At 43.4% G+C, this 28000-nt stretch overlaps 1 protein-coding gene and 1 long non-coding RNA gene across 4 annotated transcripts in view; one reads left to right on the top strand and one right to left on the bottom strand.

Moving 5' to 3' along the window:
• SNAP25 (synaptosome associated protein 25) overlaps positions 1–8367 on the top strand; it is an 89177-nt gene extending 80810 nt beyond the window's left edge. For all 3 annotated transcript variants that reach the window (XM_053284692.1, XM_053284694.1, XM_053284693.1), the window contains exons 6-8: positions 316–441; positions 1757–1901; positions 6888–8367. In XM_053284692.1, coding sequence (XP_053140667.1) covers positions 316–441; positions 1757–1901; positions 6888–6956 — 340 coding nt within the window. In that variant the 3' untranslated portion in view covers positions 6957–8367. The remainder of the gene's footprint in view (positions 1–315; positions 442–1756; positions 1902–6887) is intronic.
• On the bottom strand, positions 397–27975 carry LOC128340046 (uncharacterized). Its single transcript, XR_008313424.1, has 4 exons — positions 27857–27975; positions 27159–27252; positions 8434–8498; positions 397–532 (listed from the first exon to the last, which is right to left on the bottom strand). It is a non-coding gene; the product is annotated as an uncharacterized LOC128340046 (long non-coding RNA).
• Between the last annotated feature and the right edge of the window lie 25 nt (positions 27976–28000).

Below are 28000 nucleotides of genomic sequence, written 5' to 3'. Positions count from 1 at the left end.
ATTTTTATTTTTCTTCTTTTAACCCCCCCCTCCCCAAAAAGGCCAAAAAATATATATATGCCAATTTGGAAATTGCAATTGACTTCACCAGAAATGAAATTTCAAAGTATCACAGTTGTTATGGCAGCAAAAACCAAAAAACCCCAACAAGAAACAGTTTTGTTCAGGTTTATGATATATCGGTATTCCAGAATGCCCCCCTTTTTCAAACACCCATTTGCTTGACTCAGCTCTTAGCTTGAAGAAATAATGATTTTTTTTTCACTTGTCTCTCCCCACCCGGGGCTTTGTTACTCACCTTCTATTTTTGCATAGGCTTAAATCAAGTGATGCTTATAAAAAAGCCTGGGGCAATAATCAAGATGGGGTTGTAGCCAGCCAGCCTGCACGTGTTGTGGATGAACGAGAACAGATGGCCATCAGCGGTGGATTTATCCGCAGGTGAGGTTTTCATTTTTATCTTTTTTTTTTTTAATCCAGTCTTTTGCCTCCTTTCCTGTCCCTGGCATATTAAGAATGTTCCCATATGGGCCTAGAAAGAGAGAGCGTGTATGTGTGTGTTGCTGTCATTTCTTACCAAGGGAGTACAGGCCAAGTTAATTAGTCTAACAGTTTCAAAAAATTCCATTGACACTCTATGCCTCATTTGGGAGAGGTTTTACAAGCCTGCACATCAGACTGTAGGCACCTCAGTGGACCTTTGAAAAGGTAGGCTTTCAATTAGCCTCCCCACTACCGAGTCAGGAGAGTTGGAGGACAACCAGGTCTCCCACCATCGCCTAGGCTTCTCACCACTAATCCTAATCCTAAAATAAGAGCTGCAAGGGCAACTGCCTACTTTGCAGAATCCAGTGGCCACCCTTTCTTTTCACTTCCTAGGATTGTAGAAGGTCCAGACACTACAAAACAAGAAGCCAACTGGAATCAGATCTAACATCAGATTTGCCTGGGGCGGAACTTAGGACTGCCTAAGCTCTGACTGGCAAAGGCTAACTTACCATGCCCTCACCAGATCTGCACAATTTTTAGAGTTTTCAGTTGCCCCTTGCAATTATTGGGCAAGCTGGTAGGCTGCAGGAAGGTACTGTCCATTTTTAGAAGACAGGAGATGCACCAATTGTTTTCCCATTTTGCAGAAGAGCAGGCGATTTGTTAATGGTGGTGCTATATTTTGCTGCAAGCTTCTTTCGAGGTAACTGGAAGTACCCTCGGACTCATTAGCATGATGCCTATGCTTACTAGTAGGATGAAAGTGATGATGTCTCACTGTAATTTCTGCCTAAGCCTAAGCTTCAGGGGGAAATCTTGAGGAGCAGCTCCTCACTTAAATGTACTGAAGGGAGAGGAAAGGCCCTTTTGTAGTGGAGAAAAATATGTGTTGAGGATTGAAGGTATGGGTTATTGGGTTTGGTGAGAGGAGTGGAAGAAAATGAAGAGGAACTCCACAAATGCTTAGTGGGGAATTTGCACCCCTGTGAAGTCTCAGCATTACATTTTAAGATTGAGATAATGCATTTAAGACAGAAACAAAGAATAACTCTTTTAACATCGCACATAAAACCAGTCACTTCAAAGGGAGATGCATCCAAGTAGAGAAGCATTAGCATGTCAAATGATCACTGTTTCATGATTTGACAGGGAAGTAAGACATGAGCAAGGGCGATCCTTTGTATGGGCAAAACAGCACAACCATCTGAACAAATGTGTATATCTATGATTATGGTTCATCCCCTCTTTACTCTTGTTTCACCTACAGGGTAACAAATGATGCCCGAGAAGGTGAGATGGATGAAAACCTGGAACAGGTCGGCGGCATCATTGGAAATCTCCGTCACATGGCCCTGGATATGGGCAATGAGATTGACACACAGAACCGCCAAATTGACAGGATCATGGAGAAGGTAAGGGTTGACCTGCCATTCACATGGTATGTTCCCTGAACAGGGCAAGATAAGTCTTATATCCGTTCAAATATTTTGTGCATATGTAAAAACAAATGAATATTTTTAGATTCAGCATGGGCATTCAACCTTGGGAAATGTGAAATAATAGCAGAGGCTGCAACAGTTTTACCTTATCATGAGCCACCCCCATAAATCTGAGATGTCACTAGGAATGATGTCCTGTTGCCTTCACTAGTTTAGAGATATTTATGTACTACATTTAAATCCCACCTGCCATCCCTCATGGAATTCTATGCAGTGCACACAGAGCTCCCACAGTCTCCCATCCAGGCACCAACCAGATCCAGACCTGCTTAGCTTCAGTGATGGTGTTGCATCATGTGCCTTCAGATCATAGCTTGAGTGGAGATTTATGGCAATCCCTTGCCAGACAGGAAACTTTACTTAGGCAGTCTTACCCACATGCCTTGCCTCTGTTGTATTTGATGGATTTGATACATGTATTTCCATAAAAAGTAAAACACCACTTGCCATTTTTCATGAGTAATTTATAATCCACAAATATGTCAACATCATTTGCTTCCCAGCACTCTACTGGAAATACTTCCCTCATATCCCCCACCCAACTGCCAACATCTCTTCAGTATATCACATCAAGTTAGTTCCATTTACAGGTCTAGAGAAAATGTAAAGTTGTTAGTGGACAGAGTGCTCAAATGGGTTCTGAGGTCCCAACTAGACTAGACGATAGCAGGCCTATGTGTTAAAATCTGATCCACTGCTTTCCTAAAAGTGGGGAGTGGAAAGAGCAAGGTATGATTTAAATTGCAACATACATGGATAGGCTGAAGGGGAAGCTGAACCCTCCCCCACCTATGGTTTTTGCCCCATAACCGTCATGAGAACCTCTCTCTGTGGTCTAAAGTGGTATGGCCCAGACACACAGACTGACCACCTCAGTGAGAACTAGATCTTAAGGTCAACCAGGATGACAGAGGTGAACAGATGAGGTGGATGTCCTCTATGCAGGTGTTGCAAAAAGGGATTTCTATCCCTCATGTGATTCTGACAAATGTGTTGCTACCTTGAATTTGTAACAAACTGCAGGAACCTATGGCACAACGATGTTGTACTTCAAGGTCAGACACCCTGAAAAATAAGTCTTTAAGAAACACTGCATCACATCCAGTAGTGCTGAGTGGCTCAAAAATATTTTCATCATACTACAATGTCCTTTACATTATTGGGTCTTCAGAGTCCTTGAGTCTTTTTTTTTTAAAATTAAACTGTTTATTAAGGCATTATTATAGCAATAAAATTATTATAGCATACATCATTCACACACACACACAGAGAGAGAGAGAGAGAGAGAATCCTTACTTTATGTAGGAATCTGAAATAGCTGCAATATCCAGTATTTTGTTTGACATAGGCAACTCTTGAGTTCTAGATTTTGATTGGCTGCTTCTTTTGCAGGGCCTGAGTTGAGAGGACTTTGGAACTTGAGCAGGAGCTTCCCCATGTAGACAGAAATAGAAATGCCCACTGAGGGCAAAGCTTTGATTTAAACCTTTCCCCAATAAAGTCAAAATCTACTGAGGCCCTGTTTCTCAAAATATATTTATTTTTTGAACTGGGTATATTTTTCCAGATTTATTCTTTGGAGGAATATGAAATGGTTCCCACTGATCAAAAAGGCAGCTTTTTAAAGTGGTGATTATTTAACAGAGGGAGAGCAACTGGCCCTATCCATCCCCAGCACAGCAGACCTCCAGTGGCTGTTGCTGGTGTCTATCTTACGTTTCTTTTTTAGGTTGTGAGCCCTTTGCGACCAGGGAGCCATTATTTATTTATTTTTATCTCTGTAAACCGCTTTGGGAACTTTTGTTGAGAAGCGGTATATAAACATGCATCTCTACATAATTCAAGAACAATTAATATAATGTCCTTTTTGAAAAATAGAATTCAAAAACAAATTGAATACAAACAATATCAAAAACAAATAAAGAGATTTACTAGTCAAATTATTATATTAAAAGCAATAATAACAGGGGAGGGGTAACCAGAATAGACAGGGAATAATAAGGAAATTTACATCAAAATTATAAGCATTCCATAGTTGGTTATAGACACTTGTATTATAAACACGGACTGACAGTGATATGATTACTCTTACCTCTTTTAAAGGTGTACAATTTAACATTTGTTGCTGTGACTGGACCCTCAGTAACAGACAGGAAGAAAGACTCACTGCTTTCTGTTCTTTATTTCTTCTACTTTCTCCTTGTCTTTCCCTTTATGACTTCTCTTTCCTTTCCTTCTCTTTTCCTTTCTTTTTTCTTTTCCCTCTTCCTTTCCTTCTATTCCTCTCCTGCTCCTCAGAGCATCTCCTCCTCCTGTAACTACTGCCAGCTTCTTTCAGTTGACTCCTGCCCCTTTGAGCATTTCACACATTTATTTGGTTGCAGTCCCTTCCTTCTGCCCCCCCCTTTTTTTTTCCTTTTCAAGCCAGGTACACTAACCACAGGGCTCTGTGGGTGTCAGGAGTTGAAATCGATTTGACAGCACACTTTACTTTACTTTTACACTAAAGCCTCCTAAAGGCGCAGTAGGGAAATGACTTGACTAGCAAGCCAGAGGTTGCCGGTTCGAATCCCTGCTGGTATGTTTACCAGACTATGGGAAACACCTATATCGGGCAGCAGTGATATAGGAAAATGCTGAAAGGCATCATTTCATACTGCGTGGGAGATGGCAATGGTAAACCCCTCCTGTATTCTACCAAAGACAACCACAGGGCTCTGTGTTCGCCAGGAGCCGACACTGACTCAACGGCACACTTTACCTTTACCTTTACACTGGCTAAAGCCAAGCATCGCTGGCTACACGCGCCAGGAGTACGCACGCCCTGATGTAATTGAAGGATGTCTCAACATGTTGTCATGCTCTCCTTCCATCACATGAGCAGGCATTCATCTGAATTGCCCCCTACACACGGACCAAAACTGACATCACAGTGGGATGTGTTTCAGTTACATCCAAGCAGGTACATTCTTGTTGCACCCTCCACCCTCTTGACATAATTCAGACTTGGGAAAGAATAGTTGTCAGTACATTTAATAGGATGGATAGAATAATTCTCCAGAATACTCTCTTCAGTTATAATCAATGCATTGGCAAACATTCTTGGTGAATATTCTTTTCCAAGTCTAAAAGTTCACATGTACTGAGGGCTGCTGGGGCTGGTATCATTGGGACCAACCCTAATCAGCAGGGGGTGAAAAAGTTTGGGATAGGGTTCTCTCTGTTGTTCTCTCTTACCTGGCCAAGAAAGAGAGTGCCCAGCTACAGTTTTTGAAAGGGGAAGAACTTTGTGATCTAAATGGAGGCTCTTCCACAGCCCTTGAATACACTGCAAAATTAGAGGGCTGGGTCAGCCAGCAGAACTGGGGGGCAGGGGTGGTGGTGGTAGGCACCTTCTTGTACCAGGAATCATTGCTTTCCCCAGTGCTGGTGCAGCTGGATTGGATCAGCGATCCAAGTGAGGTCTGGACAGGGGCATATCTAGGGTAGGGCAGGCAGGGCATGTGCCCCGGGTGCCACTTGAAGGGGGGCATCATTTTGTAAAATTAATTTTTTTAAAAATGGCTGCCAAAAATAAAATGGCCACCGTGCATGCTCAAATGGCCTCTGTGAGGCTCTAGGTCATGCCAGACCTTGCAGAGGCCATTTGAACATGCACGGTGGCCATTTTGTTTTCAGCGGCCATTTTTTAAAAAAAGATTATTTATAAAAATGGCCACCGCATATGCTCAAATGGTCCCTGCGAGGCCCTAGAGGCCAGTGGGGGGGGGGAATCTTTGCAGACCCTCCCCCCACAGCCTTTAGGAAGCCTCCCAAAGGGGCTACAGGTAAACTTTTTTTAAAAAATTAATATAATATAAGACACTGTACACAGATTCAGATTGGCATTATGTACAGAGAATCAGGGCTTGTGAATACTGAGCTGAAGCTTATGAGCTAGGATTGTATTCATTTGCTCTTACTTTGCTTCTTGTGATAAGTGAGTTAAACATGATATGGCTATTAATGGTGAGTTTGTCTTTGAATCAGTGTGAAATCCTTAGTATTAAGGCCCACAGGGAGTTTCTTGCTCTCTTTCTCTCATTTTAACTGTCTTTCTGAAAGACTAGAATATATTCCAAGCAATGACACAGTTTACTCTGCATATCCTTTAATTATTTACAGAGTATCTGGGAAAAGTCAAATTCTCCATTTATTTTTAAAACTTATGAGAGAGAGCCCCTGGTGGCACAGTGGTAAAGAGAGCCCCTGGTGGCGCAGTGGTAAAACAGAGAGCCCCTGGTGGCGCAGTGGTAAAACTGCCGTCCTGTAACCAGAAGGTTACAAGTTCGATCCTGACCAGGGGCTCAAGGTTGACTCAGCCTTCCATCCTTCCGAGGTCGGTAAAATGAGCACCCAGAATGTTGGGGGCAATATGCTAAATCATTGTAAACCGCTTAGAGAGCTCCGGCTATAGAGCGGTATATAAGTGTAAGTGCTATTGCTATTGCTATTATGTAATAGTGATGCTACAGTGCATAGTAGAGAATTAGACAGGCACTTCTGTTTCATTTTCCAAGTACACCTCCACATAGTATTTGGGTATTTCATGAGCCCCAGCATACTGAAATTTTAGTTTTCCAGCCTTTTTTGGTCTGGCTAAGTCCACTGCTAAATAGTTTTTGAAATATTAAAGGATTAACGAGCTTGACTTGTATTTTTGAGCTGATATTATGGTAAAGTTATCTGAAAGATGGGTGTCAGATGTTTGGACAGGGGGCGCGATTTCAGTCCTTGCCCTAGGCGCTATTTTCCCTAGATACGCCTCTGGGTCTGGATAACTATGATTCTGTTGTATATCCTCCATCACTAATTTGTCTTCCTTTCATTTCCTCCCCCACCCCTTTTTCTCCCATCTAGGCTGTTTCCAACAAAACCAGGATTGATGAGGCCAATCAACGTGCAACAAAGATGCTGGGGAGCGGTTAAATGCAGCAGAGTACAGATCCTTCTTAACACTGTCCCCGAGGGCAGCACTTTCATGCTTTTGTCATGGTATTTACCGACTAGGTTTGCACACATGCACATATCAACCCCTCTTCTGCCCCCCTTGTAAATGTTGTCCTGTGTAGGTTGTCAGCTTTCCAAAAATGATACTTGTAAATTATTTTTATTTTCCAGATCTCTTTTTTTCCAAAGGTTGTATATAGTACTGATTTGATGGCTGTCACTCATGATGGCATTTGGTTGTTTGTTGGGTTTTTTTCTTTCTTTCCATCTGTCTGTCTGTTTTGGTTGATGGGTTTTTGGTTTTTTTTAAGAAACTTTATTATGTTTTGCTGAATGACAAAAAAAATGTAGGAATGCTCAACGTGCTGTTAAACTTTTAACTATACAGTATTGTTCTTGTAAAACTGTTAACATTCCACAGAGCTACTACCAGAAGTCTTTTCTTTGGGTGTCATGTTGTTTAAGCACTTAAGAATTTGGTGTTCTCTCAGTTCTCCATTGCTGTCATCAGTTGTTATGAGTTCATGATTAGACAATGTGGAATTATATAACTTATAACAAGCATTGCACTAAAACAAAAAAAAAGTGACGTGATTTATGCATTTATTGCATGAGAAATAGACTTTTAGACTCCTTAACTTAAGTGAGACCTTTCCATGGCAGTAGCAACATCGACGACAAAAGAAAATTAACAATTCGCATGCTCGGTATTGGAACACTGTCAGGACTATGTTATACCAGCAAGTTTGCAGTAGTGCCACTTTATTTCTTCTTGTCAATATATATATATATATATATATATAAAAAATATAAATATATATAGTTATGAGCCATGTTCATTTCTTTTCTTTTCTTTTTTCTAATTTTAATTTCAAAAGAGATGGATTTGGCACTCACCATTTAACCATTGCCAGCAAATTAAATGTTTGGCTGAAACTATGTCAAGGAGAAAACAAATAAGAAATAGGTGTAATATATACCGTTTTGTCTGCTGCTTTCAAAGACTGTCTTTTTGAGGGGGGGTGGGGGAATGGCTACCATATGAAATGTTGCAGAGAAATGTAATTTTTATAAGGCTCTCTCTCTCTCTTTCTAGCTGCTCTCTCTCCCCCCCTCCTTTCTCTCCCTATGTGGTTTGTTATTGGTACAGTTCTCTGTTGCTTACCTAGAGCTATGCACACCAAAATCACTGCGATGTTTAGTAGCTGAGTTATTAATTAAAAAACAAAATAAAAAATAAAAAATAACCTACAAGAATGAAATCTAGATAAAACTGTGAGATTAAATATAGTTGCCGCATGTAATATGGAATTCCTTCTGTCTCCTGTCCGTTCGTGACGTGATTGACATTTTGTAGCTAGTTTAAAAATATTAAAAATTATAGACCTCAGACTTTCTAAGGCTTTTTAAATCCATGTGTTGGCTACTCGTCACTCATACCTAGTTTTCCACTCACCTGGAAGAAAACAACTCCACGCCAAACAGTATCGTCCACAGGATTCTTCCAAGAGACTTGGAGTCCTAGGTGAAATAAAAGGTGGCTGGGGTTTGTGAACAGACTATAAATATTCTTTTTTTAAAGAAAATTAAAACTTTATTAGAGTTTTCCCTTTTGAAATACAATGACAGGTAGGTATCATATTATGGAATAAAAATGGCACATGACTATAAATATTCTTAATAATGGTTGCGTCCCAAAGAAAGTGTGGTATGCTTGTTGCTTTAAAATACATTGATTGGTGAATTTAAAGCACATGGACTGGGGTGGGGGAAATGTGTGGAGGGGCTCCCCAAATGACAGAAAAGGGAGACCTAGCATTTGGGAAGTAGGAGGGAGTTGCCATGCTTATGGGTTTTCAGTGCAAACCTAGCATGTACTAGGAAAGCTCTAGATATGAATATGTGGCTGTTGATCCAGACTTTTGTTTTTTGGCACCACATCGCAGAGAATGAAGCTTGGCTCACTTGTTTGTGTCATCTGGAATGAATTGCTATAAACATCTTCCTGAACAGTTTGTAGCCTGCATCAGTGTATGAGATGCCTGGGGTGAATATTTACCTTGCCCAGAAAGGCAAGTTGGCCCTGTACATTATTCCCCCTTCCTTCTTGCTATAGCTAGGAAGAGATCCTCTGTTTATTACTTTGCCTTTTGTTTTCTCCCCATGGTATAAACCTCTTCATACCTTCCTATGTTTTTCCTTAGAAAAAGACCAAGGGATCGTAGCAAGGGGTAGCAGGCACTCCCCCCCCCCAAAAATATTTCCCACTCCCCCTTTCACTCCCGCATCTACCAGACAGGACTGTTACAGCAGGCACTGCACTACAATCATGATATCTTATGAGCCATTCACATTAATTAATTACTTCCAAGGCCTCCGTTTTTTAAAGAAGCCCCATTTACTCACTCACTCAACCCCCAGAACAAGCTGCAGCAGAAGTCAGTGCAGCCAGATAGGTAGGAAACTCATTAATTACATCAATTACCTCACCTCTGTAAGTACAGAGGTAATGTATAACAAATTACCTGCATAGCAAATCACCTGTATAGCAAATTAATGTATAGCAAAGTTCTCGCACCCCTAATAACATTCTTTGCGCCCCCGACTAGTTATTTTGGAGCAGTGTTTCTCAACGTTTTTGGAGTCATGGACTCCACATTCTTTGTGTGCAATTTCCCAGACTATGTTAGTAAAGGGGCCACCCCCCCCTCGCTCCCACCCCCAGGCACCCCCAAAACAATTTTGAGTCAGGAGTAGAGGGTGGGGCCACTGGGAGTTCTCCAGAGCTCATTTCTAGGTGATCAGCCCTCGCTGCTGGGATAACACTCATTTAGCTTCCTCGAAATGAACCGTATCCCAGCCTCTACAGCAACCTGCCTAGAAATTAGCTCCCGAGAGTTCCCAGCAGCGGTGGCCCCCACCGGCTTGAAATTGTTTGGGCGGGGGATTAATTCCTCATGGACCAGCATGGACCGGCACTCAACTCCTCATGGACCGGCACTGGTGCCTGGACCAGTGGTTGAGAAACACTGTTCTAGAGTCCCTTCTATAGAATGCTATGCATCAAGCCGGCAAGTCCCTTCTATCTGTTGCTGGTGGGGGAAGTTGTCCCTCCGAATGTTGTCCCAGCAGCCACTTAATTTGCTAAATGACAAAGCAGTTCCCTTGTTAACAATTTTTCCTTATTTCATTCCCTGAAAAGAAAGGTGAATTTTACTTTAATTCTAATGCTATGAAGGAAAAAATTACGTTCCAATGAATGATGAGGCAAATTAGGTGCAGCAAAGGCAGCTTCGTCAGTGCGCAAATGAAGGCGTGTGGTATGACGGCTGCCTCCCGAGGCATTCTGTTTTTCCCCCAAAAAGAGACATTGGAACAATTTGTCTAGCTTTTATTTATTAGGAGAGGATAACGGATATCTATTTTAAACTACACAACACAGGGCCTAGGAGCAAACCTTCCCAACTGAGGAGACTTGCATGTTATTTTTAAATGGTTCGCTCCGTTAACTGGCATCACATTGAAATACATGTATTAAGCAGCACCAGCATAGCATTCTGAAGGGCCATTAGCAGTGATGTAGTTGCCAGTTCAGAAGTGCAGGTAGTCTCCATGACAGCCGCCATGGCCAGGCCCGACAGCCAGAGAAGCCGAGAACTATCGGTGCTCCAGCCTGGCGCGTCCCCCGTCCACTACACCCCTGGCCATTAAGAGTGAAACTAATCAGGAGCAGTTGGAAGCACATCTGTTTTCAGTTGGGGTACCCAATGGGGATGCTAGTAAGAGGAGAATTGGTCATCTATGGGAACTGACTCGCAAAAACAGGGATAATACACTGAATATGAGCGCAATGACAAGCAAAGCAAATTGGTTACAACTATAGCTCTCTTCAGATATTATGCTGTACATACCTGTACAGAGATGTATATGTTTTGTGTGATGATGGTACATGTGTTCATTTTAAAAGTGAACCTGGGTATAGGCACCCTTCAAACACAGTATAGATAGGAAGTATATACAGCTGTATTTGTGTTGAACATGACTGATGATTGATTAAGTGCTGTAAAGTCGGTGTCAACTCTTAACAACCACATAGATAGATTCTCTCCAGGATGACCTGTCTAACTTGGCCTTTAAGGTCTCTCAGTGGTGCATTCATTGCTGCTGTAATTGGGTCCATCCACCTTGCTGCTGGTTGTCTTCTTCTCTTTCCTTCAACTTTTCCCAGCATTGTGGACTTCTCGGGGGAGCTGATCTTCGCATAATGTATCCGAAGTATGATAGTTTGAGATAGTTTGAGTCATTTGTGCCTCAAGTGAAAATCTGGGATTGATTTGTTCTATGATCCATTTGTTTGTTTTCCTGGCTGTTCATGGTATCCTCAAAAGTCTTCTCCAGCACCAAAGTTAAAAAGCGTCAATGTTTTTTCTGTCTTGCTTCTTCAAAGTCCAGCTTTCACATCCATAGAGTGTCACAGGAAAAACCACTGTCCAAATTATTCAAATCTTTTTAGGTATAGACAGGTCACAGCATCTAAATATCCTTTCCAAGGCCTTCATTGCAACCCTACCAAGTTTCAATGAATTAAGTTGAACATAATAGTCCCCCCTCGGATGTTTACATAAAAGGGGATGCTGTACTCACATACAGAGGCTATTCACACACGCATACAAAACCAGGCTAAGGAAGCCCAGCCCGGTTTTGCATGCATGTGGGTACCGCCGGGATTGGCCCAATCCCAGCGGCACCACATTGGTGAACCCGCTTGTGGAGCCTCCCTCCAAAATGAGGTTAGGAGAGCAAGCACTCTCCTAACCTCGTTTTCTGGATTGTCTGTCAGCCGCAGCTGCTTGCTGACAGACTGCAGCGCTCTTGGGGAGGGGAAGGGGGATCCCCATAATGCACCACACATTCACACGGTACATTTTTTGAGCTCCAGGGGGCAGGGTGGGGTGGGCCAGGGTGCCCCGGCACCCTGACCTCAGAGCTACCGGCAACAGCTGGTGCTTATCTGGGTGGGTGATCTGCCCTCCCAAGGAAGAAAACAGATCATCTGTGGGGAGGTAAGCTCTTTTCGTTTCGCACTGTTCGTGAGAAACAGCTCTTTGTGTCTTGAAAGTACACTGGCAAACCCTGTCCCAGTACTGATGCACTCAGAAGTGTGTGTCCACACAGTGCCTGAGGGATGGAGCCATAGCAATAGCAATAGCAATAGGACTTACATTTATATACATAGCTCATAGCTCACTTACATAGCTCATTGGTATAACACTTGTTTGTATGCAGAAGGTTCCATGTACCCCAGAAGGAACAGGTGCGTAGCTTGAGGGTACGCCTGGATTCATCGCTGTCGCTGGAGGCGTAGGTGGGAGCCATGGCCAGGAGTGCCTATTTTCAGCTTAGGCTTGTCCACCAGCTATGGCCCTGTCTGGACAGAGATAGCCTGGCCACAGTGATCCATGTTCTGGTAACCTCCAGACTGGACTATTGTAATGCGCTTTATGTGGGGCTGCCCCTGAAGATGGTTCGGAGGCTGCAACTAGTGCAGAATGCAGCAGCAAGACTTCTGATGGGCACTTCTAGCCAGATGCATACCACGCCGGTCTTAAAGGAACTGCACTGGTTGCCAATTTACCACCAAGCCCGATGAAGGGTTTTAACACTGATTTATAAGGCCCAGAATGACCTGGGCCCCAAATACCTGAAGGAACGCCTTCTCCCATATAGACATGCCCGTCAGTTAAGATCTGTAGGAGAGGCCCTCTTGGTAGTGCCACCATTGTCTGCAGTTAAAGGGGTAGGGGCATGTGAGAGGGCTTTCTCTGTGGTGGCCCCTAGGATGTGGAATGCTTTCCCCTCTGAGGTGCGCCAAGCTCCAACATTGTGCACATTCAGGAGAATGGTGAAGACGCACCTCTTTACCCTGGCCTTTGACTAGAGATGTAGTGGTTCCTCCCCCCTCAGGCACTGTATTTTTTAACTTTATTTTTGATTTTATGATGCTGAATTTCAATTATGTTTTATATTGGTTTTATTGTAACCCGCTCTGAGACCTTTGGGTATAGGGTGGGCTAGAAATGTAGATAAATAAAGAAATGATAATAAATGTTCAATCCCTGGCACCTCCAGACTAGGCTGGGAAAGACCTCTGTCTGAAATCTTGGAGAGCCACTTCCTGTCAGTGTAGGCAATACTGAGCTAGATGGACCAGTGGTCTGACTTGGCATAAGGCAGCTTCCTATATTTCTATGAGAGACCAATGCTGTAACCATGAGCGTAGCCCTGCATAGCTCAGTTTACCTGGAGAATCTGGATGTAAGTTTATTTTTTCTCATTAATGTCTACAAGACTGAAGCTGATTCATGCATGGCAGCTGGCTGCTGATTTTCTTCCAACACAATTCCACTTGTTTCCGGGTGGAAAAAACTCAACATGGAAGCAAATGCATGGATCCAGTCATCAACTCTTTCCAGAACTGTGGAAGCAGTTGAAATGGGTGCTGGTGGACTCTTTAGGCTCCCACATATGCCTTGGTTCATGTTGAGGGTTATCTGAGAAATCCCATACACCAGAAGCATCACGTGCAAAGAAAATAAGCAGTCAACTCTTATGCATTAACTGACCCTAACGTAAACCAACTTAAATCCAAGTATCCTGGCTTAGCAGAATGGGCTGTAGATGAATGCCTGTTTCCTAACTACTGTTTAAACCTCAGAATCAAATCCTAGATATGTCTATAAAATCAAAACCATTTAAGTTGGGATTTCGCTCTTTCATAGAAACAGGTATACACAACAAGGCTTCAAAATGTAGACCAGATGGTAGTGTATTTCTCACTTCAACCAAAGCTATTTAATGCATTTCCCCCCTTTATAGTCAGCCCTAGAAACTCTGGAAGCTGTTATTTATTTAAAATATTTATACCCCATCTAGTGACCACAGTTCTTGAGGTGGCTCACGACATTTAAAACTTATATAATATGACAACCATCAGTACTAAAATAAAAGAGAGGCACAGCCCCCCACTATATTTAGATTGAAACAGAAGCAAAACCAGTCAGTCCCTTTATAAGCCATCAAATGGCTGGGTACACCCATTTTTCAAATGGTGACTAAAATGCACTCAAGTACATATCAAGCAAATGGGTTTGGGAGGGAGTTCCATCAATGAAGTGCCAGCACAGAGAAGGCCCTGTGTCTGGTTGCCACCCACCTGGCCTCAGAAGGTGGGGACACCCAGAGCCTCCAGTGAAGATCTTAACAACCAGGTAGGTTCATATGGGAGTAGGAGGTTCTTCTTTGTATGTATGATACTCCAGATTCAGATATCTTCCACTGAGGGATCTCAGGTGGTCAGGCTGGAAGGGAACTTTTCCTGAAACCCTGGAGAACCTCTACCAGTCAAGGTTGATGCTACTGAACTAAAAGTACCAGTTTCTTGACTCAGTATACAATGGCTCCTTGTAGCCTCACGTAACTGTCACCCAATAATTTGTGTGTCTTAAAATTGGTGATAATGGTTCCAGTTAAAAGTGCTCTCCTCAGTCCAAATTTCATCATATCACATAGAATTTGATTTCTTCAAATTCTTAAATATAGATTTTGACAAAATAACCATGACAAGCACCCTCTGCTCCATGCCATTCCATACCACATGGCACAATGAAATATCCTGCAGTCCTTTATGCCGTGACAGTGACATTAGTTCCCTCTGTTCACTAAATGAGGAATGAGGCCACCCTTTTTTTGGCCATGCCCCATTCTTATGAGCTCACTGGCCATAACACTCAGTGGCCATGCATTCAGTATTCGTTTACAGGGACAGCGGCCAAAGTGTGAGGGATTGCTTCACACATTTTGAAACCCTGATCAAGTATCTGAAGTGCCGTGTGCTTCACAGAGACTAATAGAGCTTGGTACAGTGTGCCTCAAAACCAGTAGGTTCTTACCGAATGCTTAACTCTATTAATTTACATCAGCGTCTTTTGTGAGCCTCAGTATACTTTCTGTGAGTGGATATTTCATTTTGATATGGAAAAGATAGTACCTCTGTGCAACCTGAAATTGTCAATTCCTTCTTTTGGTTGATGGAATTCCGGTTTATTAAATTTTGAAATTGCACATGTGATTGGCATGGGTTGAAATTCTCTTGTTTCTGTGGAGGTATAGGAAACATCTCAGCATGTCTGAATCTGAAACCTCTGGTTACAGCTATGAAGATCCTCCATCCCTCTACTGCATCTCTCCAAGTTTTGCAGGTCCTTTTGACAAGTTCTACTTACAAATTCTTCTGCCTATTTGTTTATTTAAAATATTTATACCTTGCCCCTCCAGTACGCTACTGCTGGGGGCAGCTCAAAATATCAACAAAGCAAATACAATGTAAGGTAAAAGACTGATAAAGTTAAACAAGTTAAAAGACCAGGCTAAAACCACATTTAAAATTACAAATTTTAAAAATTTTAAATTAAAAGTTATTTATAGAAAGTTTTATTAATATAATAAAAACTGAGAACGAACAAAACCCTACCAGATATAAGCAGTAGATAAAACATTAAAAAACTTCTTTTAAAAGATGTTTTTAATTTAAAAAAAAACTTAGGGAGGGAGCATGGCAAAGCTCTTCGGGGAGGGCACTCCAAAGCCAAGGGGCCACAACCAAAAAGGCTCTGTCTCTAGTCCCCACCAGCCAGATCTCTGTTAGTGCTGGGGCCATAAGCAGGGCCTGAGATGATGAGCAGAGGGCCCTGGCAGGTTCAAATGGGTGAATGAGGTCTGACAGGTACCCCAGCCCCAAGCCATGGAGACCAGATCCTTCAATCTAACCCAGAAGCAGACTGGTACTCAATTAAGCTGCCGCACGATAGGTGTGACAATCATGAAGCAACTTGCACCATGAGCATTCTTGCAGCAGTGTTCTGGACCAGCTGAAGCTTTTGAATCATCTTCAAGGGCAGCCCCACATAGAGCACATAGCAGTAGTCCAGTCTGACCATTACTAAAGCATGAGTGACTTCCTACATGCCCTATCTACAGGTTTTGCAAGTCCTTCCCCAGCCACCCCTCCTTACTTCCCGTTACGTTACTTGCACAATGAACCATTGAGAAGCTCTGGAATAAGTAACCTAAGAAGCAAGCACCCTGAATCTTGTTGCTAGCTTCAAGCCAGTCCTTCTACCTGTCCCTTGAAGAACTCCAATTAGCAGGTGATTGTATTTAGCTGCATGCCATGAAGAGCTTCACTTGCTGATCTTTGCATAGCAACATCACTTAAAAGGCATAGGAACAGGACAGGTTGGCTTTTTTCTGGCCCACAGGGATCCCTACCTCTGAGACTGGAAATATATTATTTTTTGGAAAATATATTATTTTTTGGCATTGGAAGTAGTATTACAGAAGCAACATTGCCTTCAGTATAGACACACATCTTGTTTTCCCACAGTTATCTCCAGTCCAACAGATTTTGGAAACATCACAAATATGTCTTTACGGGAAGTATTAGGGGGATGAGCATAAACACAATGAATATGGATGATTTTCACATATCACCATCTTTATCTCTCTGGGGAAAAGGAGAAAAAAACCCTATTGTCTGTGACTCCAGCCTGAGTTTCAGTGAGTCTGGGTGATGTGTTCTGTCACCTACACCATTTTGCAGATTCTATCCTGAATTTCCATGTGGTTTGTTTGCTTATGAATGTTCACATTTATATAACATGCAATAGCCAGAAATCTTTACATTATAGTTTATATATGGTGTCTAAAAGTCTGAGATTAGTCAAAAATTACAATCCTGGAGCAATAAATAACTGAATAAACAAATCCCCCCAATTTCACATTACAAAGTAGAGATTGAACTAAGATGTCAGGGCCTCCTTTGTGAATCCGCATATTTAGTCAATGGGAATAATTTCTCTGAGAAGTTCCTCACAAAAGATGGGTTGCTCTCATCTTCCTGCTGGGTGTGCTATCATCATTAAAAGAAAAACACTCCGAACAATAATTGGGGGGAATCTTCGGGAAAGACCATGTTCTCTGGCTATATACTGTCACAGTCAGAGATAAATGAATTTAAAGATTTTCCTCTCAAATCTTCATTTCTATTGTTTCTGCCTCACTCGTATTGGCTAATGCTGACTTCTCAGTTGACCTCTAGAGTGGTGAGAATTAGAGCTACATTCATTTTCTGCCAGAAGAAGGTGATAATGTCTGTACTCAGAAACTAATTAACAACTCTCCTGAGAAGAAAGCCTTACTGTGGTTGTTGTGGTGCAAACAATGTGCACTACAGGGTGCACTAAAATAAAGCGCACTTCAATAACATTTCTAGCCCCAGTCCCAGAGTTCAGGGGAGAAGCCCAGTATCTCATTTGTTCCAGCCCTCCCTTCCATCTTGTCTGCCATCACCTTTCAGTATTCCATTCAACTCTGACCTTTGGCCTCCGCCTCCTGTTTTTGTCTGGTATTATGCTTTGCATGGTGAGAAGGGGTGGGGGTGAGGGGGCAATGCTGGACTAGTCCTGTCCATTAAAGGCTGAGCTGAAAATATCCCCAAAGCCGAGCTGAAAATATGCCCAAGTGAGGTTTGTTAATGCAGCTCTTCAAAGAAAGTGCAGGATTAGACTGGATTAGCTGCCAACGTCATAGAGCCACATGCATAATGAATTATGTAAGGTGATTCTCTTTGTAGTATGTCCACTGGATAAGGACACCATTTCAAATAATGATAGCAAGGGAAGCTGGTGGGTATTAACACCTCTCAACATTTAACAAAGTGCACAACAGCAAGTAGAATGAGCAGTTGAGAATAGAACTTCCTCAAGAGTAGGCTTCTCAACTGCAGTGGGTGCAATAGCTCTTTCATTTATTTCTTACTATGGAATGGGCTGCAGTGAAGCGGACTTATTGATCAGCTGAACACCACCAGGACTGGAACAGCTGAAAGAATAAAGGTCAAACTACACATTACTGCAGTGTGCAATATTAGAAGGTCTGGTCAGGGGTCAGAGGTGGTCCCCATCAACCCTAAGTACAGCTCCCTGGCTGATTGTTTATTGGGCCTGTGCAAAGCTTCGGCTGAATTTGAATACTTTGCACCAAGGATGTGCGTGAAATGGATTTTGCTCTTTGTTTCAAGCTTGAAACAAAACACAAGCAGCCAAAACATTTCATCAAAACAGCAGTCGAACCAGTTGCTTTGGCAGAACAAAACTCAAACCGTTTTGAGTGTTTCGGCCATAGGGAACAATGGGGATACTCTAAACACCCCATTGCTACCCATAAAAAGCACCTACGGATGCCAAAGTGGGTTGGGTGATAGGGCATAATGGGTACTACCTACCACCCAACCCACAAAAGAAATGGGCAAGCAGGCAATTTCCAACACATGTTTAATTTTTCCCTAAGATCCTATGGAGGATATGGGAGCAGGTTAAATTTTTGTTTAAAATTGCCCACTTGCCCATTTCTTTTGTGGGTTGGGTGGTAGGTAGCACCCATCATGCCCTACCACATAACCCACTTTGGTACCCCTAGGAGCTACCCATGGGGAACAATGGTGTTTCCAGTTTCCCCATTGTTCCCTATGGCAGGAACAAGCTGCACTCACAGAGAGCACAGAGAAGTTTTGCATTGCAATTTGCAATGCATTTTTCACCCCTGCCTTGAAAAACACTGCAGAATCACATAGTAAAAAAGGATTCTGTTGCTCTAAACAAGGAACAAAAGTTTCAAACACAGTCCAGAAATGGCCATTAAAAGAAGCACTGACCAGAATCCACAGCCAGCCACTGTGCCTGCACTCATTGGCATAAGTTGCTCTTTCATTGGCATAAGTTGCTCTTTCACACACAATTATGACTCCTTACTTCCTCGCTTTGCAACAACTTCCACAGCAGCCCCCTTAGCAGCAAGCATAGCCATAAGCTCAACTAGAGAAACTTCAGCCACATTTTGACATAACATACCTTGCAATGCAGATTGCAGAGCAGACCAGAGCAGTGAGTGAAGCACACTTGTTTCGCACTCAAAACACTCAGAACGGCCCATTGCACATTGAAATGTTTTGCACATCCCTACTTTGCACAGTCCCTCTGGCACAATGAGGATAAGATCATGCAGTGGTGCGCTGAGGGTGAGACTCCTGCCTGTAACTCCCTCCTTTTGGCTTTGAAACCTGTACCTTTTAGCTCTCTCCTCCTCCCTCCCCCCTCCCCCGTCAATGTGGAAAAGGTTGCCCATGACAACACTTGATTTGAATGACAACAAGCCAACCAAGAACCAAGGAAATTGCAAGCCAATCAGAAGCAGTGCCAGAAAACCAATCAACAAGGGGGAAACAGGCCTCAAAAATGGTGCTCAAAACGTTGAAATGTTTTGACTTGAAATGGGGTTATTGTGTCCCAAACTCGAAACAAGCCCTTTATTTAAAGGGTGGTTTGTTTCGAGCTCGAAACACTCAGAACAGCCCATTTCAGATTCAAATGTTTTGCACATCCCTGCTTTGCACAGTCCCTCGGGCAGAATGAAGAGAAGACCATGCAGTGGTGCCAGCACCTATGGCTTACAGACTGCACAAAGCCATGAGCAAAAGGGGCAGTAGGAGCAGGCTGAGAGGGAGTGGCGAAACCAGTTGCGCAAACATAATGTCACATTCCCCGGGGCTGCTTCCTTGTGGGGAAGTAACACACAGCCCAAGACTTTCTCCTTCCTGCACAGCAGCAGCAAGCCTGGCTGGCCATTGAGCTCCCTCTCAACCAAGAACCCCAAATTCCTGGAGGAAGGGTGTACTATACAAGGGAGAAATTGCAGGCAGATGAAGGGCTGAGCATCCCTCCCTGACCTGCTGCTTCTTCCCTCCAAGTTTCACCTTCCTTGTTGATGTTTGTCTACAACTCTGTAGGAACTTGGCTTTCAAGATCTGGTGATAATAGACAGAAGGGATGGCACCACACCAGAAATACCAATCAGAGAAGAAGGAATGGCATAGCAATTTATTTCTTTGAAAGAACATAAGAACAGCCTTGCTGGATCAGGCCCAAGGCCTATCTAGCCCAGCATCCTGTTTCATACAGTGGCCCACCAGATGCTTCTGGGAAGCCCACAGACAAGAGGAGAAGGCATGCGCTTTCTCTCTTGCTGGGGCTCCCCTACAACTGGTATTGAGAGGCATCATGCCTCTGAGGCTGGAGGTGGCCTATAGCCACCAGACTAGTAGCCAATAAGAACATAAGAAAAGGTCTCAACCTAAGATTTAGGCCTGCTATTAAATGTCTTTTACATTATTAATCAGTATTTACATATGTCACGCCCTCGATCTCTGACAGCGAGGAGGAAGGGGAAGCTGTCAACTTTCCAGGCGATGCAGGAGTGTCTGGGCAGAGCCCAGCTGTCAGTATTCATGAAACAGCTGTGGATAATGACTCTGAGCAGGCACAACAACCTGAGGCAGCAGAAATCGCGAAAGACCAATCGGAAGAAGAGCTATGTAACCGACCCCCCAACAGAGACTCTTAGGAAAAGCAAACGCCTATTGCAGAGGGCTGATAAGCCTTAAATCCCTGCCAGCAGGGAGCTCTCGTGGCTTGCACTATATATCACGTCGTCAGTCGGCTACTCCCTGCTGAAAAACAACATTCGTCACTATATGTCGACAGCGTGCAGCCAAGTCCGGTCGAGACCCTGACAACATATTGCAAATGTGAAATCCTGCAAAGTTCAGAAAAACCTTGAGAGCAGGCATGTGGATGATACATTACAATAACAATCTGTGCACAGACCCCCCAAAAGATAAACAACTAGATATTAAACAACTTTAATATCTAGAAAGACCTCCAGACAATTAGACGACAGTTTTGGCAAGCAGGTAATGTCTGCTCCATAGCCAGTTTTGATGGTTAATTCAGGCCTGCTGAGGACCAAGCACGCCCATCATAGCTCAATGGTAAAGCATCTGCTTTGCACGCAGAAGGTCCCAGGTTCATTCCTGGAATCTACAGGTAGGGCTGGGAAAGACTCCTGTCTGAAACCTTGGACAGCTACTGCCAGTCAGTGTTAGATGGACTAAAGGTCTGTTTCAGTATAAGGCAGCTTCCTGTGTTCCTCCCTAAAAGAAATGGAACCTGAGAACAAGTCAACCAAGCAGGAGCGTAGGGAGGCTGGTGACGGCCCATGTGCAGCCTCTGCCGCAGCCCCTGGCCCTGCCCCCCCTCTTCTGACATCAAACATGCAGCCTTGTTTGGAAGGGAGATCAGCCAGCGCTGCGTTGGGCAGTGCAGGCCGGAGCGACTCTCCCTGCCAATGCAGCACAGGCTGATCTCTCTCCTAAACAGGGCCGCATGGACCCATTTGGGAAGGAGATTGATTGGCCCCACTGTGTTGGCAGTGAGACCAGGAATGGCTCTCCCTGCCTTTAAGATAGGGAGAGTCACTCCAGCTGCACTGCCAATGCAATGCAGGTCAATTTCCATTCCAAACAGGGCCACGCAGACTCATGTGGGACCGAAATAACACTCCCCGCATCCGAAGTCAGATTCAGGGTGTTTGTCTGGGGCTGCACTCGCGGCCCGATTTGTGGCGGCCCAGGTTCTTTGAACCCATTCGCTCAATGGTGGCTCTGCCCCTGCAACCAAGGAACAACAAACACACCACCACCCTCCCCACAGTTCTGAATATTTTCCTTTCTCACCCAGACAGATAACCAGTCCCTTATAAATTTCTCGGAATAAAAAGCTGGTGTGTTTGTGTGTGTGTGTGTTTAAAGTTTATTTATTTTTTAAAATAAGGTCAAAAATAAAGTTTTTTCCCCCTTGTTCAAAACAAATAGTGCAATGAACAGGACAAATCCTGAAAACTACACTGATTTTTAAGCAAGGAGTTGCTACCAGTGAAAACATAAATGGGTCATGTTGCTTTTCACATAGGAAATTCTTGGCAGGTTTCCCAGCCTGCAGTGCTGTGCATTGAATTCCAATGAAACATGCCACCGTCTTCTCCAAGGTTTCTAGAGCTTCAGTTGTTAACAATACACGGTGTTGCAGAGCACTGACACATCAGCCCCTGATGTTCTTGTTATGAAGTTACTGAGAAAGGAACTCGGGCTCCCCGATGATCACCATCATGACACACCCCTTCCCTTTCCTTTGTTCAGACAAATAGTCCCATTTTAAATCGGACAACTGCAATGAGAGGCTCTGTGTTTTTTCTCCATTGTTGTAGACATGTTACCATGGGGATTTGAAGCTTGTTTTTTGCACCTATATGTTTTTCTGAAAACATATAGGTGTAATTTCCTTTTTTCAATGTGTTTGTTGTGGCCTATAAATGAGAAGAAAATGGAGCAGGATAGGCATGAAAGGGCTTTGCTCTTTCAGGTGAAGCTTTAATGGAAGGCCTTGCCCGAAAGCCACGAATTCCCCACAGATTTCAAGAACAAGAAGTTGTCGATACGTAGGCCTTCCTGATTCAACCTGAGTGGGCTCTAAAGTTAACTGAGCAGACATTTTTAAAATGTGAGGGCACGCACACACATGCTCACACCTTAGAGGGAACACTGATGGCAACCCTAATGGACTGCAGGCTTAGTATTCCCAATTTGGCTGATTGGGGCCAAGTTTCAAACAAGATCCTGGCCACGTTTGCATGTAAGACGAAACTGGAGGTGAAGGGGTCTCTGGTTTCAATTCCTGTATATCCAAATGTAGGCAACTGCAGTTTTGCCAGGAAATGGACCTGTGGTTTCCCTCCCTGGACTCTGATTTTTACCTTCAGTTTGTAGTGAGTTTCACTGCCTGTACCTCCGGTTCTGCAGTGCCAGTGTTACGTCCTAATATGGCACCGCAGTCTTGTCTGGCAACCGGAGTTGAGGGAGGAAGCTCCTCCTTTGCTTAAGCTGCTATTGGTTGCTGGGACTGTCCTTCAATCAAGAAGGGAGCCCAGACAGCCAGTTCTCCCTCCTCTCTGTAGTCTCACTGACTGCCGAGAAGGAACTCTCTGTGACGTCCGAAATTGGATGGGAGAGCAGGGGGAGGGGGAGAGGAATCGTGGGTCCATTGGACCCGTGGCTCAGCATTATATGCGAATGCAAACTTTGTATATCAGAGCCCCATGTGGAAAATTACTGAGATGATTATTAATGGATGCCCCTTTCAACAACAACAAAATCCACAAAGTGGTTTACATGGTAAAAGGGATGAGAAAATGAGAAAAAGCAATGAAAAAATGATTCTCTGTCCCAAAGGAGCTCACAGTCCAACATAAACATGTCCCCAGCACATCATCCTCCAATGGCTGTTGCTGGTATCTGCCTTATGTTTCTTTTTAGATTGTGAGCCCTTTGGGGACAGGCAACCATCTTATTTATGTCTTGTTTATTTTTCTATGAAAACCGCTTTGGGAACTTTGGAAGAGCGGAATATAAATATTCGATGATGATGATGATGATGATGATGATGATGATGATGATGTTGATAAATATTAGGCAGAAACCGGCAACAGCCACTGTAGAGATGCTATCATGGGCTGAATAGGGACAAATTGCAATCCCGCTGCTAAATATAAGAGAGTCATCACTTTGAAAGAACATAAGAACAGCCCTGCTGGATCAGGCCCAAGACCTACCTAGTCCAGCATCCTGTTTCCCTCAGTGGCCCACCAGATGCCTCTGGGGAGCCCACAAGCAGGAGATGAAGGTGTGCCTTCTCTCCTGCTGTTGCTCCCCTGCAACTGGTACATAGAGGCTTAAGAGGCAAAGACAACCTCTCTGCCAGTTCTCAGAGTAATAATAGTGCTCCCTCTCACAGGATTGCTGAGAGGGTGATTAGGAAATGTCTTTTTTTTTCCCCTTGAGAAAATGGGTTAAATAAGTGAGGAATGGAATAGGAAAGTATATATCTAATCTGGAATACAGATGGGACAGAGAAGCAAAGGCAGCTGTCTCTGAGAGAAAGGGCTAGCAGCACACACATTTTCATCCCTTGCTGGGCAGTGATTTTCATGTGTGAAACATCACAGGTGTCATGTGAACATCTGAATCTGACTTGAATAGCATCAGACCATTGAGCCAGCTAACCCAGAACTGGCAGTGGTTGAACCACTGTGGTTCTCCAAGGTCTGAGTCATGAGTCTTTATTTTGCTTGCAAAGTATGCATTCTGTCACTGAGTTAAGGTATGAAACGAATAGCCTGAAACTCACAGGGTCACCTGGATGCTCTTGCAGCCTAACTTCTCATAGAATAGTTGTTAAAAGCACATGCATACATCTCACTGAGAATCCTGGAAGAAGGGTAGGATACCGGTGTGTTTTAAAAATAAGACAACTGTGTTTTCTCCCTCCAAATAATATAACTTGTATGTCACTTGACGAGTTGTAAGATGCAATGGGTTGGGTTCTAAGATTTCCTTGCCTCGGAGCAAGAAGTCACTTCCTCCAGGGAAAGGAAGCCTTAGGATCCAATCCAATGCTTTTCAGTGGAGGCACTTCATAAGTTCAACTAGAAGTCATCATATGTTCTGTAATGAACTAATGATACATTAAGCTGAGTACATGATAGATGCCCAGAAACACACACACAGGCGCTTTCCCAGACAGCAGACTTTACTACAGGTTTACTGAGAGGCTTTACTGCAAGTTTGAAGTTGACTCAAAAAACCTATGCAAAAAGTGTTTTAAACCCTGGATATAAATCTGACGACGGTCTAATGCACAATTAAAAACCCTGAATCGTATGTGAAGTGCTCCCCGATAGCTTGCAGAGACTGCGGGGTAAATTTGGCCAATATGTGAATGCACGTGCTCCATTCCAGAGGAGATGCAAGCTAAAAGCTGGGTGTGAAAAACTTCCAGGATCCCATTCAGTTACTTTTGACTCCATTACTTCTCGTATCAGGGCATGGCCTTAGTTGCGGTCCAAGTATATATCCAATTTTTATTCTGTCTTTCTTCTAAAAGCTCAGGGCAGCATATCTTGTCCCTTACCCTTTTAGCCACACAAAACTCCTGAAAGGCTGAGATATAGTGTGTAGGGATTTGAACCCACATCTCACCGATCTAAGCCCAGCATTCAAACCACTACACCCCACTGACTTCCATTATGGTTAAAATAACCTCAAGCTGTCGAGTAAATTAGCCAATGCTTGAGGTACTTAGATGATTTGTTTTCCCCATTGGATGACCGATACTCAGTTGAGATTAACACTTTCTGATGTCTCCTTTCCTCAGCTTGAGCTTTAACAGAATAAGACTTGGAAAGTGGAAATCATTGGAACAGGAATTTTCTTAGACTTGTTTGTGCCCTGGTCAATAAAGTTTTGTGCTTCTCAGTTAGCACTACTGCTTTTTAACCCAGGTAAGCAAAATCCTATGCCACTAAGCATGGATTTACTTATTCTTTACCAGGGCTCACCACAGCTCTTCCCTGAAATCTGTTGAAACACAAGTGTGTGTGCTGCTCACCAGCTCCGGGGTATGCAAAGCAATTGCAGAGAATTCCTGGGAGCATGTACAGAGTTCCCTTCTCCCAACACAGCCAGCCCACCCACATCTAGGTTTAGGGTGCAGGGTCTTCTGTTCAAATGGTATAGGTTCCAGAAAGCATGGGTATATTTTCTCTCTTTAAAAAAAAAGAAAGAAAACCATTATTTAATAGTGGCCATCTTACTTAGGGGAGAAAGATATCCCTCTTACTAAGGATAGGCTCTTATTTTAGAAATATAAAAGACTGTGGGATAATTGTAGGATAGTCTGAGTTCCTTCTGCTGATCCTGCTAGTTTCCAGTTTTAAGGAATGGTTTTGATTCCTCTGAGGTGTTTCAGGTACATTCCTGCTTTGTTGTTAACTTGTCAACAACCTTGCAGTTTAAGAGAGCGGCCTTCCATTAAGTATCCTAGATAGGTTTCACAGTACTAGGTGAACATTCAAAATCAAATCTTTATTGTTACAGTCATTTGACCAGCAACACACAAAGTACAAAAGCTTTACATAAAAGCGAGCTTTATATAAAAGCGAACTTGGTCAAATAAAGTAATAAACTGTTAAAACACAAAACAGAACCATAACACCCGAGTTCATCTATTACATAAAACAGAGGGCTCCATGCATTATAATAATCTAAAATTTAATTTAGTCCAACCCCATGTCTCGCTTCTCAACATTTCTTATCCTAGTCTTGTTAGCCAGAAAACAATACTTCGCCACGTTATAAGTTACTACATCCCAATGGTCTGTCAAAAGTAATTCCAGATAGAACTGCTCAGAACAACTGGGGTATGCTGTAGATGAACATTCAAAATGAAAGGGGAGGACATCACAGAGTGCTAATCCCAAATGAATCTAGTCAGGCCTGTCAGAATTTTCTTGCCTTGAAGAGCCTTGGCAACCTAGTGCTTTTTTCAGTGTCAACTTATTTGACTTTTAGTTTTCAGACATGGATGGTTTCTAAAGCCTCAGAACAAGGATTATTAGGTTCTCTTTATTCTGATGCAAAACATCCTTCAGTTGGGTTCCACTGTGTATTTTTTAAACAAAAACAACTGAATCTTGTGAATGAGTTTGCTTTTAAGACTAATTTAAGTAATCAGGTCTTCTCATTTGCCTTTTGTTAGGGATTTTTACAATCAGGAATATCTCGTAAGGGTTTTGGGGGAGCAAGCACAAACCACTTTCTTTTAGAAACTGGATGAGATCATTGGGCATCGGAAGCTCTGGCATCTTCAGTTGCAAGAAATATCAAGAATGGCAAAGGCCTCACCATGAGACTTCAGAGCGTTGTCATTGGAAGGAGTACACAATACTGGGATAGACAGACCAGTGGTTTGACAGACTCAGTAGAGGGCAGCTTTATGGATTCATCCAGCCTGACTTAGCTACAACTGCTGTAGGCTGCAGAGTGTTGCCCTAAGCAAATCTTTCCCTCCAGCCTGGCTTGTGGCATACGGATCGCCTTTACAAAGGGCAAAGCAGAGGAGAAGATTAGAAAGTCCACTGTCTGGCCTAACCATGCATAGGCCTTGTCATAATGTAGAATGACCACTAGAGGCATTTTCCCATAGATTTTGCTTTTTGTTAGTTTTGCCCTGTTTGGGCTTCTTAATTTGGTAAGACAAGTACTAGTTTAGCCTGAGTCAACTCTCTTTGTCTTTTGTGCTGTATGCATGGTGAGTACTGTGTTCTCTGGAAACTCACCTGTGTCGTCTTTGTCAAGATATTGCAGGCCTTCTTTCCTCCATGTTTGGCCCAGGCTGGCACTGGCAGGAGGTGTGCTCTTCTGCCTCCAGAACTGGCAGAGAGGGATGAAGGGAAGGGAAAACATTCCTCAGAAAGCTGATGGACCACAGTTATGTTCAACACTGAAAAAAACAGTGTTGCTTCATCCTGAATTTGCTTCAGCAGAGCTCAGGGACCATGGCCTGCCACAATGTGAACCATTAACTCAACAAAACAGACATCTCTTGAATTGAAAGGCATCACTGAGGACAAATGGGGAAGCTTGGTTATCTGTTTCTCATTCTGTGTAAGTTTAACTCTAAGCAACTCATAACCCTTGTGGGAATGAAAATTTGGAATGCGTAGCCCAGTTAATCAACCTGTGATTAACCAATTGAAGAGGATGGAGATTGTGCCTGCTGGCCTCATCTCTGACCTCCATGTGTTCAAGGGCCTTTTCTCAAGAACATACACATGTACACCTGAAAAAGTGTAGGTTCCATTTGTGTTAGCTGTACCCTACATTAGGGGTGTACAAGCCGGTTCGAGGTCGAGCTGTCTCAACCTTGAACTGGCTCAGCTTGAAGCCTCGAGCAAAACTGGCCGGGCTGGTTTGGTTCCAGCTCAAGGGTGGGGGGCGGGTACAATAAATTTGTTTACAAATATGACTGACTTACCACTGCCTAGGGCTTTGGCAGCCTCAGGGAGCGCTGTGGTGACCTCGGGGGGAGGCTGGCGAGGGGAGAGGGAGCCACCGGAAACACCCCTCCTCAGCCACCGCAGCATCCCCCTGAAGTGGATTGTCTCAGAGCAAGCTAACA

This window comes from Hemicordylus capensis, chromosome 1 (genome assembly GCF_027244095.1).
Source record: "Hemicordylus capensis ecotype Gifberg chromosome 1, rHemCap1.1.pri, whole genome shotgun sequence".
Taxonomy (NCBI): domain Eukaryota; kingdom Metazoa; phylum Chordata; class Lepidosauria; order Squamata; family Cordylidae; genus Hemicordylus; species Hemicordylus capensis.
This window is presented reverse-complemented; position numbering and strand designations above follow the sequence as displayed.